This window comes from Kogia breviceps, chromosome 2 (genome assembly GCF_026419965.1).
Source record: "Kogia breviceps isolate mKogBre1 chromosome 2, mKogBre1 haplotype 1, whole genome shotgun sequence".
Classification (NCBI taxonomy): domain Eukaryota; kingdom Metazoa; phylum Chordata; class Mammalia; order Artiodactyla; family Physeteridae; genus Kogia; species Kogia breviceps.
Genome location: NC_081311.1, coordinates 159,572,950 through 159,588,798, shown reverse-complemented (window position 1 = coordinate 159,588,798; position 15,849 = coordinate 159,572,950). Strand labels below are relative to the sequence as shown.

General features: G+C 37.7%; 1 protein-coding gene across 1 annotated transcript in view; it reads left to right on the top strand.

The window, feature by feature from the left end:
• TMEFF2 (transmembrane protein with EGF like and two follistatin like domains 2) overlaps positions 1–15,382 on the top strand; it is a 259,387-nt gene extending 244,005 nt beyond the window's left edge. The window contains exons 8-10 of the mRNA XM_059052960.2: positions 9,218–9,341; positions 11,216–11,374; positions 15,055–15,382. Of these exons, the coding sequence (XP_058908943.1) occupies positions 9,218–9,341; positions 11,216–11,374; positions 15,055–15,151 (380 nt within the window). The 3' untranslated portion in view covers positions 15,152–15,382. The remainder of the gene's footprint in view (positions 1–9,217; positions 9,342–11,215; positions 11,375–15,054) is intronic.
• The last annotated feature ends 467 nt before the right edge of the window (positions 15,383–15,849 follow it).

Below are 15,849 nucleotides of genomic sequence, written 5' to 3'. Positions count from 1 at the left end.
GTAGCACTGCATTGACAGAGCTCCCCTTGGGAAACCCTGTGTGGCGAGTATGTCCATTGTCCTTAAGGCCCGCAATTTAAAAGAAAGGGTGGCTGTCTTGTCCTGCTCAAGGAACTAAAGAGATATCCCTCCCCAGCTGCCCTACTCTTGTGCTGTCAACACCTGCTGTTTGTTGTAGCACCATCTCTCCCAGTTGTCACACCGCCACAAATGGTGACTAGGCTTCCATTTATTCCCTCTATTTGTCTTCTTTCCTGCTCTCACTGCTTCTCTTCTAACTATCTTTTCTACAGACTAGCGAATGTCTAAAGACACCACCAATGGACCAATGCTCCTTTACCCCCATCTGGAAATTGAACTAATCATAATCCTTGATATAATCTGCACCTTTTCTCAGTGGTGTTATTTGTTTCTATACCCAAGAGAAAGCTTCATTCGCTTTCACACAGAGAATTCTTGTTGCTATTCTGGTTAGTTGTCTAACAGAGCCATTAAAGAAGCCTAGAGATTTGTGAGAGTTGGTCTCAGGATACCTGGATTCTGACAACATTTAGAAGCCTCTCGCAGATGCTGGCATTTGTTGCAGGCAGATAGCCTATTCTTTGAGTGTTGTGTTCTCTAAAGGGGCCTAAAATAAAATAATAAAAATGAAGTGTGGGCTTCCCTGGTGGCACAGTGGTTAAGAAACCGCCAATGCAGGGGACACGGGTTCGAGCTCTGGTCTGGGAAGATCCCACATGCCACGGAGCAACTAAGCCTGTGTGCCACCACAGCTGAGCCTGCGCTCTAGAGCCTGCGAGCCACAACTACGGAAGCATGTGCTCCTAGAGCCCTGCTCTGCAACAAGAGACGCCACCACAATGAGAAGCCCATGCACCGCAATGAAGGGTAGCCCCCCGCTTGCCGCAAATAGAGAAAGCCAGCGTGCAGCAACGAAGACCCAACACAGCCAAAAATAAATAAATAAAATAAATAAATTTATTTTTTTAAAAAATGAAGTGTATTCTAAAATAAAATGAAGTGTTCAGGCTGACTCCCAAGATCAAGCAAGCCTTGAGAGCTGAAGGCCCCTGATGACTTCTCATCACATCCAAGGTGGGTGTAGGAAGAGCAGCACTGGGCAACCCACTGCTCACACCCTCCTGGACACGGAACAGCTGGCTGAGATCAGTCTTTTTTTTTTTTTTTTTTTTTGCGGTACGTGGGCCTCTCACTGCTGTGGCCTCTCCCGTTGCGGAACACAGGCTCCAGACACACAGGCTCAGCAGCCATGGCTCACGGGCCCAGCCGCTCCGCGGCATGTGGGATCTTCCCGGACCGGGGCACGAACCCGTGTCCCCTGCATTGGCAGGCGGATTCTCAACCACTGCACCACCACGGAAGCCCCTGAGATCAGTCTTTTAAGAGAAGGAGCCGAGATAGACTTGGGACCACGAAGATGGAGGAGCGCCAGTGTAGTAATCAAGGGAAGGAAGCAGGATCCAGGGAACAGGAAAACCTAGCATTAGATGGCTAGAGACAGAGAGATGAGATATGTTGGGTCTTCATTGCTGCACCCGGGCTTTTCTCCAGTTGCGGAGAGCGGGGGCTCCTCTTCATCGCGGTGCGCGGGCTGCTCACTGCGGGGGCCTCTCCCCTTGCGGAGCACGGGCTCCAGGCACGCGGGGTTCAGCAGTTGTGGCTCGTGGGCTCTAGAGCACAGGCTCTGTAGTTGTGGCGCACGGGCTTAGCTGCTCCGCGGCATGTGGGATCTTCCTGGACCAGGGGCTTGTCTTGTGGTTTAAAATGTTCTTAGCTGCATGGTCTGCATGGTACACTGGAAAGAGCCCTAGTTTTGTCCCCAGGTCTGCTTATCAATTGTGTAAATTTCTAAGACAAGTAATTAAACCTATTTGAGCTTCAGTTTCCTCATCTATATAAAATGAGATTTGTATAAATCTACTTTGAAGGGCTATATTAAGGTATACGTTTCTGTCATGTTAAGTATTAACACAATGTTAAGCATGTAGATTCTCCAGGAATTGTAGATTTATCATCCTGTCTTGAGAATCTGTTTTCTTGGCTGTGTTTAGAAGATAACAACCAAATCATGTGGAAACAACCCATAGGTATAGTACATTATGTATAGTACATAGCACAGTGCCAGACACATAGTAGGTACTCAAGAAATGTTCATATAATATATTACCAATTTTTTGGTCCTATCTACGTTATTAAAATCTTTAAAAATTTCTGCTGTGTTTCAGTGAATGCTCCAGCCTAAATCCTCCTCATTCTCTGTTGGCTAATAATTTCAGAGTCACAGAGGAAAACAAATGTGTCACCTGAGAAGGTTTATCTTTACTATTTATACATTGCTGCATATGTAGCCTATAAAGGAGAAAATAGCTTGACTCACATAGCCCAGAAGGCAAAAGTGGACAGGATCTGAACCCTCTGTCACTTGTGTTGTCATTTTCAGCACTGTTACCCAAGAAGTTCACTAAGAAAGGACACCCAGATTAGCCACTAAGCAAATAAGTTTGTCCAGAAATGCATAGGTTTAGTTCAAGACAAAAGAAAAAAGAGGAGGGGAGTATACCTGGCATAAAATGGCTTCCCATAATTTTTTCTTTCTCTAAGGTTTACAGTAAACTTTGTCTACGAAGAGCACCTTGGAAGAGAGCAGGGTTGCTGCAGCAAAAGCTCAGTGGGGAGAGCTGTAGCAAATTGCCCCAGATAAGCTTAAGGCAACTCCAGCTCTGGACTCCCGAGAGGCTAATGAACCATGGATCCCTGCCTCTTCCCAAGGCCTGATGTTTACACAGTGTTGTCAAAGACATCTAAAGTTCCATAAAATACTATATTTTTAAAAGGTCTTCAAGCATAATCCTCTAAACCTATAGGAGTTACCCACTTGCTGAGAGTTAATAGGCTCTTGACTGAATGGTGAAGTTTGAAAAAGACCATTATAGGCAGAGCGCAGTTTCCCCCAGTTGCCTGTTCTCTTCACTATTTGGCGGGCTCCACCATCAGAAGCCAGGCAGGGCATTCCTAAGGCAGGGGATAGAGAAAATGGCTAACGATCTGCTTATTTTCCTCCTAATAATAAACAACTTCTTCTTTTTATCTTGGAGGTCTAGAATTTCTGGCTAAATCTATATGAAACTTGCGATGTCAAATTCTTCAATTTATTAAAATTGTATTTGGATGTCGTTAAGTTAAAACGGTACAAGTTTCTCTTCCAAGGTTTTACAGATTTCTCAGCTTTTATCCATGTAAATATATTACCAGTAGAAACTGAGATAATAAAAGCCCATGCAAGTAATCATCCAGTATTGTTGCATTTCAGTCACTCCAGTCCCCAAATTACTATGTCTATTTCAGATGCTGTTACTTTTCCCAATTTAAATTCAGGCAATTCTTGAATAATGCCATTAAGGTCTTGCCTGAGAATGCAGTAACACAAAAATTAGTTTTCTTCCATTGTATTTTAATTTTATGTCCAATAAGAATATTTATATATGCAAGTGGTGATGTGGATAATCACATTTCACATTTTATATTAGTGCCTGATCAATAGTACAATAAGAAAGAATTTCTCCGCATCCCCACGCATCCTGCTCCTAACCCATACCTCTGCCTAATTAGCAAAGTTCTAGATCCAAATAGTTTCAATTACTCTTCTGAAAAAATAGGATAATGTTCAACTTGCAGAAGAAATGTAGCACTTGAAGGACTTGATCTCTATTTTGAAGGTTTTCTTTTAAAATCTTTAACAGATGAAATAACTAGGAATATTGTGACTGGGCCTCTGCTCTCTACAGAACTTTAGAATTGATCGTGTCCTTAAATGCTTCCACATCCGTTGTGCTAAGCTGTCACTTCAGCTAGCATTCTCATTTGAGTCTCTGTCCTAGAGGCTTAAAAAAAGAGAGAGTCTTCTCATCTACTCATCTGTGCCTTGAAGAAACTATGACAGCAGGTGAGGCTATTACAGAATTTGTTAAGTTACAAGAACTCATTGCATTACATTCAGGACCCATTCAATAGGAATGCTTTTCTGGTCTTTAAAAAACTTCGATTGCAATTCAAGCTAGATAGGAGGTTTTACTGCCACCTCATATGTTTATACCTGATAAGGACAGGAAATCATAAGAATGCTATATTTTCTTTGAAACCAACTCTAATCAACAACGGGACCATCATGACTTTACTTCTAAATTCATAATTTGTTTCTGTCCCAGGCACAATATAAATATAATGGTAAGAAAGATACTTTTTCTTTTTCTAGTTGGTTAAACAAAATTATTTTCAAACTGCTTTAGCAATAGGGCAGTAAGCAGGAGAAGAGTAAAATCAAGTAATCACTGATTACAGTAAAATCAAGTAATCATCAGTAGAGGAATATCTCTGGATATAGTGCTGGAGTTTCCTTGTACTGTTATAAACATGAAAAATAGAAGTATTATATAAATACATCAAAAATGGAAATTTCATTTTGCTGAAAAAATGTGGCACATTTTGTGTGCCCACAGGAAAAAAGAGTTGAAAAGATAATAAACCACACTGTACAATTCTCATGCATGTACTTGTCAAGATAATTCACGATGCTAAAGCATAATGTTAAAAATTGAAGTAAGATCCACAAGCATATTGTTCCCCACAAGGAAGACAATATGTAGTAAGGATCACTTTATGCTAGAATGTCTGAATTACAGACCCAGTAAATATTTAAGATATTTTACACTCTTTAAAAAGTAAAATGTCCCCATAATTAAGGCAAAGTGATTTCCTTACCTAAATAATGTCCTTATTTCTCCACTTCTTTTTCCTAGGATATCAATAATAATATTTTGCAATAAATATTTATTAGTAATTTATTATAAGTAAATATTAAGAATAGAAATAAATATTACTCTTAAAATTCAAAGAACCTAGAGATCTGAAATAATCCAATCTACCATACAGTAACACTCTACAACATCTGAGAAATAGTAACACATCTGAGAAATTTTCACACCACCACAAACTCATCACTTCACTATATAACTCATTCCCCTATTGAACAGCTCTGGTTGCTTAAAAATGTGCAGCGGAAATCTGCCTCCCTAAAGCATCCTCTAAATCCTGATGATACCTCTAATTTAGGATCTTTCCAACTTACTCTAAAATCCTTACACAGAATCAGACTCCTCTTGGGGAATCAGAGGCCTAAAGGATTTGTATATATATTCTAAAGAAAGGCCTGATTAAAGCAAGATAGGGCTGTCTCCAGAGAAATATCATCTGACCAGCCCCCAGATGTCCTCCCAGACTGTAATACACCATGGGCAGGATCTGGTCCTTTAGCCTATAGGTGCAGAAATTTGATTTTACAAACCCCAAGAATTCAGTGGGCTGAAGAAAGCTGACTTGTGCCCCCAGAATGCATGGAAACTCAGAACCAATCAATTCACTCAAATGAAATATATAACTGTCAAATGGATAAGATATCTAGGTGGTATTGTCAAAAGCCAGCTACACAGAAGTCCAACTATTTTAAGACTAAAGAGCAGAGCATCAAAACAAGAGAAATGGGTTAACTGAGTATTTAATAGCATCAGACACTAATAATCTAGTGCATCCATCTTTGCAATCTTTGCAGCTGGGCACTCTGGGTTTGCTAGTTCAAGTTGGCTTCTCAGAGCACGGCATCCCAGAGGGCACTTGAATAGATGACACAGCATGACATTCAGATGCTTCTTTTGTCAAACTCTAACCCTTATCCAAAGGGAAACATCCTTTCTTCAGATATAAGGATAATTTTAGTCGAATTTTACAGTCATATTTCTGCTTCAGTTGATAATGTGTCGCTTTGATAGATTAATTCTCTGAAAGACATCTTGTTTCCAACTTTTTGGGAAGAAAGCAGGGGTAGTGATAAATACACCTGTACACACACACCACACTCTGGGCTATATTGATTTAAATATCTGAACTGCTATGCCTGGCTCTGCCCACTTTCTATTCCACTTATCTTACTTGACTTGTGATTAAAGCAAGGTCTTGCTATTCGCCATCTCCTCTGTCTCTTCAGCTTGCTGTGTCTCTTTCCCTGAAAGCACCAGGATAGAAACAATACATGTAGCTGTGCTTTAGAGCAGCCCACTTCTATAGCTCTTGACTGGAATGTCGACTAGCAATGGGCATGCAGCCCTATTAGCTCTGCTGCGAGTAACTCAGATTATACCAGAAGTTGTTTCTTAGCGATTTGTAAACATTTAAACAGGAAACTGGACAAGGATTTTAAACAAAGACACAAAGAGTTTCTACCATGATCACTCTCTGTCTTAGAAGAAAGAGCACAACCCTTACATTAAATCTCTTTTTAAATGGAGAACAGAGAAGTTGATGTCTAAATCATCAACCACTGGAGAAAACGTACAGACTTCCAAAGTATCATTTTTCTGATTTTAAATCATTAAATGCTTTGTTATTGCTTAAATACCTATGCATAAATATCAGGATCACAAATATCCATTATGGCCCATATACATATTTGGTTTGTATATTTCTGTGTTTCTACTCTTCTTAATATACTCAGATCTCATTTCTAAAACATGTCTATTGCATTACTAGAAGTGGTTATATATTCAGGTTTTCAATCAACTGGTTTACTTGTTTGGATTGACTATAAATTTGTTGACATATATTGATGATTCCTCATTTTCTTGCCCAGGGTTCACTTCTTCTACTCATTTATTTTCAATCTCTCTAACTTTCTTATTTGACAGTATCCTACGAGCAGCATAACAGAGCACTCCAAGTTCATAAGGAATGGTGTAAACTAATTAGCAGATTTTATGATGGAAACTATTCCCCTCCCACACGATCATCCTGTCTGGATAATGAACTTTGTGAAAATATCCAGCTCTTACTACACTAAGGCAACAGTCTCACTCAAACAAGCTCCTATTTTGCCCTTGGACTTCAGTTCCTAATTGTGGACATGGTACAGATTCAGAAACAAAAACAGTATGGGGTGAGGGACAGAGTTAAAAATAAAATAGCCTTAAAAAATGGATTTTGAGTTAAGGAAATTCTTGATCTTCTTTTGCAACTGACAGAAAGAAGAATAGCCCTAATAAGATGTGTTTGAAAAATACTATGACTGAAATCACAGTGTATAAGTGAAATGTAGGGACGTTACAGAAAATTCCCCTACATGCAGGTGTGCAAAAGCACTGAAGGGTTACTAACAAACACTAAATAGAAGTGTTGAATAGTTTGTTATGGGGAGAAGATCCAGAAATAAGAGTGAAAATCAGTGCTGGTTCATTACATCAGCAGTGAGGCTGGCAAATCCCACTGCTAAAGTCATCTTTCAATAGCAGGTGCGTGGTTTGCCCACTCTGGCTTGTAGCCCCCCAGCCAAGGCACAGAATGAGCCCAGTCTTCATGGATTCATGAATGACCACAAGCCCTCTCAAGATGTATCTGAATACCGTGGCTGTTCTGCTTCTATTTTGGTCACATACTCCCATATTGGCAATTTTACCCCACACTATCCATTTCAGTTATGGTGTGTTTGCTTACTGCAAGCAGTATTTCTTACCGAAAACACCGTAGTAGCTTGGAAGAATGGAAGAAACCAAAAGAGAAAGTTCTATACATTCTCAGTCTTTTCTGGGGAAGTGGTTCTTTCAGTTTAATAGTAATTATCAAAGTAGAAATATTATAATGCAAATAAAAGATCATCTAAATAGGTAAAAAGACATAGATATAAAACGAATGATTTAAATGCCATCGCCAGTCTCCTCAGCATCCTTATGATAAATCCTTTATTAATTTGGATATGTAATTTGAAATATTACCCACCATATCGATGTGCATAAATATCCCTACACAAGAAAGCACTTAACATATTTAACAATTTACTTCAAACTTTAATGTTTTTCAGATGACAACCTAGATCTTAAAATGTATAGATATTTTATAGCTCTGCTTAAACATAAATAATACATTTGTCTAATTCACTAATATCAAAGGTACATTTTTTTCTCATGATGAATATAGTCATCATCCATGACTGCCAGTAAAAATTATAAGGATGCACTATAATAAAAAAAAACTATACCCCGATGTGGAAATGATAGGATATAATCTATTTCAGAAAAATAGTAATTTATTCTCAATCTTCCATCACTGGGAGAACGAATTACTGCTGACCAATGACTGTGGTCTTGAAAAGTATTTTTAGATTGAAGTCAAGAGAGTTATATTTCTCATGTGTTTAGGGAAGAATTTTAAAGTATATCAGTCTCAGATTATAGAAGAAACTCAAAAAAGGCAAAACTTTATGTTATAAAATGAACATATAAAGAATCCAAAGACTGCTTAGAGATGGCATTACAAATGAGAAGCAAATGTATTTAGACTAACAGAGGTCAGAAAAAATTTAATATCTTTATAGAAACATGAGAAAACAAAACTTGTTAATGACAGAAGAAAGGGTTCATTTTAGAACACAAGTTTTTTTTCTTTACCATAAGTTTAAATTTCACATGACATTGTTAACATGGCCAAATATTATGAATTAGAATACACTCATAGCATTCAGTATGTACTGTGTTAGTATCTACATAAGTGATTCTGAAAAAACATTTGCTCTTTCAATAGCATTATTTAGGCAATAAAAAAATGTATGGGTGCTAGGAAAATTCATGTTCACAGTAGATGAATAAAGCCCGAAAGAATACATTTGTTGAAATTTGCATTTGGTTTTGGAAAACTTCTGTTTAACAATTGAACACAGCCGTATTTTAATTTTTAAGCTCTCACATGGAGAGAGTATCAACATATTGCAGCAATTTACTTTTAGGGACATTATGCTGGGCTTTGAAATTCAAAAAATAGGATATTTCTTCTTGAATTATTTTATGATCAATGTACAGTCTACACAAGGAAAATTAAAGCTGTCTGACAACTCATAGAAACATCACTGGCTCTTAAAGATGTAGGAAATTACATAAAAGCATGAAAAGTACTGGGTAATTTTGCAGTTTCATCTCTAAACAAAATTGTAAAGACATTTGTCTTTCAATTCTTTCTCCCTCTTTCTTCTGAAGCATGGCCTTTTAATTCTTGCCCTTTTAAATATTTTTGCCTACTGTAGCTTTGCTTCTTAATGTACTGGTTGATCTTACCAGGCTAAGAAAGTATTTACAGGGGATGTTGCTTTTATCTGTATTCACAGAGAATGCTAACAAATTAGAAGAAAGTGCCAGAGAACACCACATACCTTGCCCAGAACATTACAATGGCTTCTGCATGCATGGGAAGTGTGAACATTCTATCAATATGCAGGAGCCATCTTGCAGGTAATGTTTCCACCCTTTAACTTTTAAATGTATAAAGTAAAAATATAGAAACTAAATTCTGGATGTTTACAGAGAATTGGATGGCATTCTGCCTGAATGCGTGATCAGCAGCCAAACTTTTCTCTCCCTCTCCTACACACACACACACACACACACACACACACACACACACACACACACACACACGCATGCACAAACTAGAAAACAACAAAGTGTGTGTACATACCCAAGTACTATGTAACACATTATTATATATACTCTTCTGGTGGAATTTTAAATTGCACCTTGGGCATTACAAGTTCCTTAAAGACCCAGCCTCCTCTCATTTATTCATCACTCCCATGGACACAGAGCAGTGCCTGGCACATATTAGGTACTTGATAAATATTTCTCAAACCAATGAATGGATGAGGCCTAAAGATAACACAGTTGCTTTTGGGAGGCTGTCTTTTCCAAAGTCCTTCAGGTCTTCTAATAAATATCATCAATCTTGGTTTTGCTAGTATCCACTATCCACAAGGCTTGCAGAGTGAGATATTAGCTATACCTCCACAGATTCAGACTCAGTTGAGACACAAAGAAATTGCTTGTCTGGATTTAGTTAATAAATACAAATATCTGCTGAATACTCATGGATAGAACATAATTATTTCAGAGACGATAAAGCCAAAGTGAAAAAAAACAAACATTTTTCATTAAAGGAATATACAAGTGGCAAATGATGAAATTGGTTGCATATTGCTGCTATACAGTTTCTCTCTCTTGTTCTCTTCCTTCTCTCCCCTCCCTTCTCCCCCTCCCCTCTCCCTTCCTCACCCCCTCTTCTTTTTCTTCATCTTCTCCTTCTTCTTTCTTCCTTTCCCTTTCTCCCTCTCTCTCTCTTTCTCAAGAACTGCCTTCCTTTCATGTTTTCCTTCATTGAATACACTAGCGCTTGCCTTCCAGTAGAGCAGCCAGGCACAGTGAGAAGCTGCACCCACTGCCCTGTCATCCCCAGCAGAATCGTCATTATTAAACCCCTCTGATGCAGAGAGGAAAGATCCCAGGATGTAATTATGAGAAATTCAAAGTGAAGTACTAAAATAGTTGCACAAAGTCAATGACAAGTTGATCCCCACTAGTATTGTTTTCATGTGAGTTGTTTCCTCGTTTCATGGTCAAATGCTAATTCTAACACGCAGGTTGTCTACCTGAGCTTTCTGATGAGGGCTGAGTGAGGGAGAGGCAGCCTTCATCCTCAGATGAATAGCGCATGGGCTTATTTTGCCGAACTAACCGTATTGCCTACATCATAATTACTTTTTCCTACTGAAATTTAATTATCTAACATAAGCAGACAACTTTATGACCAGTAAATTAAAGAAATCACTCTTGTTGTACCTCTGGCCCTAACACTTTTTAATACTTATTCTAACAGTAGCATAGAGAATGCTTTATCCAAAAATAGATAAGTAGTACTATTTTTTATACTCATGTCATCAGAAACAAGCCTTTTCTCAAGTAATTATGTTGACTTAGGTTAATTAAAGAGCAAGTTAAATAAAATGTAAAGCTCACCTGAAAAAATATATATAGAAAGAATAATTATTCCTGGGCTTCTCTCGTCTCTCTATATTATCACCACAAATTATCTACCAACTCTCCTATCTTCATATAATAAAGTATAAACAGAAACTGCATTATCTTTGAAATAAAAAACACAAAGAGATTTTATTGAAAACAAGTATTTGAAAGACATATCTACCAAGTACTATTTTTTTAAGAGCAAGAAAGGGAAACAAAAGGCCCTAATTTCACAATGAAGATAAATAGCTATAGGCCAACTATAAAAATGAGTCCAGCAACTACAGGTAACTGGACACTATTTCTTCCAGGTGTGATGCTGGTTATACTGGACAACACTGTGAAAAAAAGGACTACAGTGTACTATACGTTGTTCCCGGCCCTGTCCGATTTCAGTACGTCTTAATCGCAGCTGTGATTGGAACGATTCAGATTGCCGTCATCTGTGTGGTGGTCCTCTGCATCACAAGGTCAGTAACTGTACTCAGTGGCCACCCACATGAAAGGATATGTCATTCCTCCTTGTCTTAGAGCTCTCTATTTATAAGTCCCTTCATGGACTCTGCAGCCATCCATTCTCTGAAGTCCTATTTCCTCATCATAACAGCACTGGAATAGCCAAATGGAAAGACATTGACTTTCATGCTGGAGTGGTACAAATTTTTTTTCCTTATTTTTGCATTTTGATGAGGATTATTTATTTTCTAAGGAAAGGTCTTTTTTCCCCTTCTAATGCGTAATACCAATCTTTGTTTAAATATGCTTTTCTCTTTTAGCTATAAAGTCAGTCTTCATTCAGACTACTAACAGACTATTTAAATGAGCAGTGTTTCCTGACTTACTCGGATTAGTATGCCAAATGAGATCGTAGAATAGATTTTATACAAGGCCTAGAAAAGTATTAAATTATAGCTCTCATTTAGGGCACTTACATTTCCAAGTATAACTCTCAGGTATAATCATTTTTAACATATTTGATATAAACCACAAATACATTTTTATCCTAACAAAATAATTTTTAATCACAAAATTCAAAGAAAATAGTTATAATGAGAATGATTATGTTGTAGTACATGAAAACCTTTGATATATGGAAACACGCAGCAAATTTCACAACAAGCTTTCATATCAAACCCCCAAACAATCAGACAGTAATTGTTTCCTGGAGAGTTAGGTTGAGAGAAATACAGAGATCTCATCCAGTTTCAACAGGAAAGAAAACCATGAATAATTATTAATGTCTGGCATTGGGCTTGGATTAAAGGAGGGAGGCCAGGTATGTCTTACCTTCACTAGCGTGTAAATTCATGGTAACCAAGAATTAGATTCCAAACCAAATGCATATTATTTATGTCCTGTCTAACCAGAAATGTTACTGAAGATTCTTTGTTCTGATTTGATTTCACTCTGCTTGAGATAAAAGTTCCAAGGAAGTTTTTAAAGGTTTTTCTCAGGTTCACAAGGCATTTAGACTTTCAATCATTTGTGCAGCTCTACAGTAAATCAGAATGTTTCCCAGAAAATTATTTTAAGACAAGAAAATAAAAGTATCATATCTTTAGAAAATAAAGGCCATAATACATCTCTATATCTGTATTGTTCTATCTTCTTTGAGGACAAGTGTGGCATTTGCTCTTGAAAAAGACAAAATATGGTTCATAGATCCTTCCCTGGCCTAACGGCTTAAGGGAACATCATCGATGGGGGCTCTGTGCTACTCGAAGTCAAGTTGAGTTCATCAACTCGACTCTTATGTTTAGATGCCGAGTCAGTGGATTAGATTAAAATTGATTCTGGGGAGCATAAAAATAACTCAAGAAACCAAAAATACTAAGTATAAAAGAAAAGATAGAAAAGAATCTAAAACACAGGAAACTGTGCCACATTACTCCAGGGGTCTTGAGCCTTCTAATATCTAAGTAATATCAGCACGTGAAAAATGAAATTCATATTTAATAGATATAAAATCATAACAATTTGATTTGCTACTTCATGTACTGACAAAAATGCAGAACTTTAAATACTTCAGCAGATGTTTAGAAGTCTTATTAATCAACTTCATTCCCATATGTAATAAAAACAACTGGAATACATAGGGCCCTTATCTCCCTTGGAATTGTGTGTGTGTGTGTATGTGTGTGTGTGTGTGTGTGTGTATCTGTACAGACACACACCAATACATATACATATACATTTGGTTAAGATTTTGAAGGAACAATTACCCCCATTTTCAAGATAGGGACTCTGAGGTATGAGAAGTCAGCAAATTGCTGAGTATACACAGCTGAGCAATAAGGGCAGAAATGGAATCTAGGCTGCCTAGTATCAGAGTCTGTGCACTTAACCACCAGTCATATTGCCCCTTGGCTGGTCAGGATGTCTGTATTCTGATGCTCAAGACAACCTAACTGAGCTCCAAATTAGGCAAGCCATTTTTTAAGACATACGGCTGTTTTCATTTTCCATGTAAAAACAAAACAAGGGCTTCCCTGCTGGTGCAGAGGTTGAGAATCTGCCTGCCGATGCAGGGGACACGGGTTCGTGCCCCAGTCCAGGAAGATCCCACATGCCGCGGAGCGGCTGGGCCCATGAGCCACGGCCGCTGAGCCTGTGTGTCCGGAGACTGTGCTCCACAATGGGAGAGGCCACGACAGTGAGAGGCCCACGTACCACAAAAAACAAAACAAAAACAAACAAACAAAGAAAACCAAACCTATCTTCTATTTATTTTTGAGGAGGAGAAATAGCACATGAACTAAACTGGCATTATTGTAATGCATTTTATAAAACTCTCCTAGGCAATCCAAGCTTTCCAAAATCCAAGAGTCATACTAGTCAATAAACTACACTATTCTCGGTATGGATTCATTTCATTCACTTGAAAACATTCTGCTCAAAAGCCAGACTTTGCAGCTAGGCCATCCTCCCCTCTAACCCTTCCTGCCTGCCCAAACCCTCTCTTCCTGGTGACCTGGCCACACTCGTCCATCAAGAGCTGTTCCAAAACATTAAGTTGCTAAAAGATTTACAAAATTACACGAAGCAGAGGTCCCCTCATTCTCTTCAATTTTCTTTTAATCTCATTGTCACCTGGTCTCTCCTCTTTTCTACCTCTCTTTTCTTTCTCTTCTCCTCTTCCCACTATCTTTCTTTTCCTAATTCTTTCCCCTTGTTTTTACTACTTTAGTCAAATATCTGTTCTCCTAAATAAACATGTGTCATAAAGAATACAGACATCTAGAGACATGTTCTGAAATGAAGAGAGTTGCGCTGCTGAGAAGATGTATTTTCAGTCTTTTATCTCCAGCTCCCACTTGCTGGGAATATGACTTCCAGGTCCATGTTCATTTTGACAGATCTACCCCCCAAAAACCCATATATGTATATACTATGTACATTTTCTCACATATGAACATATATATGAATATATATTTTCTGACACCTCCCCAGCTTATTATAATAGGATTTTATATGAACTTTATAGTTATTTTTATTTGTATTGTCAAAGCATTATTTTATTATAAGAGAAAAGCTACTAGATCAGAGCTTTTCAGATAATTTGACTGAGTCTTAGCTTTTTATAGAAGCTAAATAATTGGTACCAATTTATGTCTCTAGCTTATAACATTAATATACAAAATGATATTAGGCTGAACCAAAACAATATCCCTTTTCATTACGTATCCCATATTAACAGTTGGCTCACTCTCTGGTTTGATAGGATTTAAACTTGTAGCACTGAAATGTCAATATAACATTCATCCTTGGGACATTTAAAGTATCAAGTTGTTGAAGACCTTTAACATGAGATTAGATGAGCTCACACTTGCTCTATTGCATTGTGCTGAGTCATTGTTTGAGCCCTGATGAGTAAGCTGTTGAGGACTAGGTAAATGTATTCCTCTTCAACTTCCACCTCTGTTCTTCGGTTCTCCTCGACAGACGCTTAAAGACAACTGCAAGGAGAAGCAAAAACAAAAAACAAAAACAAAAACCTCTTCCAACATAATTCCAGCTTCTGCTAATGATAAATTCTTTCGTCTGAAATATTTTAATAATTTGCTTAATTCACAACTTCACTCTGTGATTGTCGGACCAGACTTTAGGTAATAGCACTGGACTAAGATCTGTAAACTTTCCAACCTTCTAGGAAATGCCCCAGAAGCAACAGAATTCACAGACAGAAGCAAAATACAGGGCACTACAGTTCAGACAACACAACAAGAGCGTCCACGAGGTTAATCTAAAGGGAGCATGTTGCACAGTGGCCGGACTACTGAGAGCTTGGACTACACAATACAGTATTATAGACAAAAGAATAAGATGAGATCTACACATGTTGCCTTGCATTTGTGGTAATCTACACCAATGAAAACATGTACTACAGCTATATTTGATTATGTATGGATATATTTGAAATAGTATACATTGTCTTGATGTTTTTTCTGTAATGTAAATAAACTATTTATATCACACAATATAGTTTTTTCTTTCCCATGTATTTGTTATATATAATAAATACTCAGTGATGAGAAAAAAATTGGCGTTCTTAAATTTGCGGTATCTCCTAACTGTAAATATAATCAAGCTAGTACAATCTGTACAAGTACCGGTATTTTATCTTTCTCCACATCCTGAGACAGAGCATTAGTTTATACAGGACTCAGTGGCTAGGTTTTGAGTGATTCCAAGATCAAGGGAAATGATGGTTATTGGAAAAGAGAAAACATAGTTTATATCAAGTGAGGAAAAAATATTTCAGATCTTTGAATCATCTCTATTTTATCAGCTTTCTTCCCTGGTCTTCCATTTTCATCCCCAGAACAGAAAAATCTCTGGCATATAAATTAAATCAAAGAAGAGGGCGAGGGAAAGTGCTTTATAACTCATAAAGGAGAGGGAAAGAAGATATTGGTTTTTATTTGGGAAACATCTTAGAATCTCC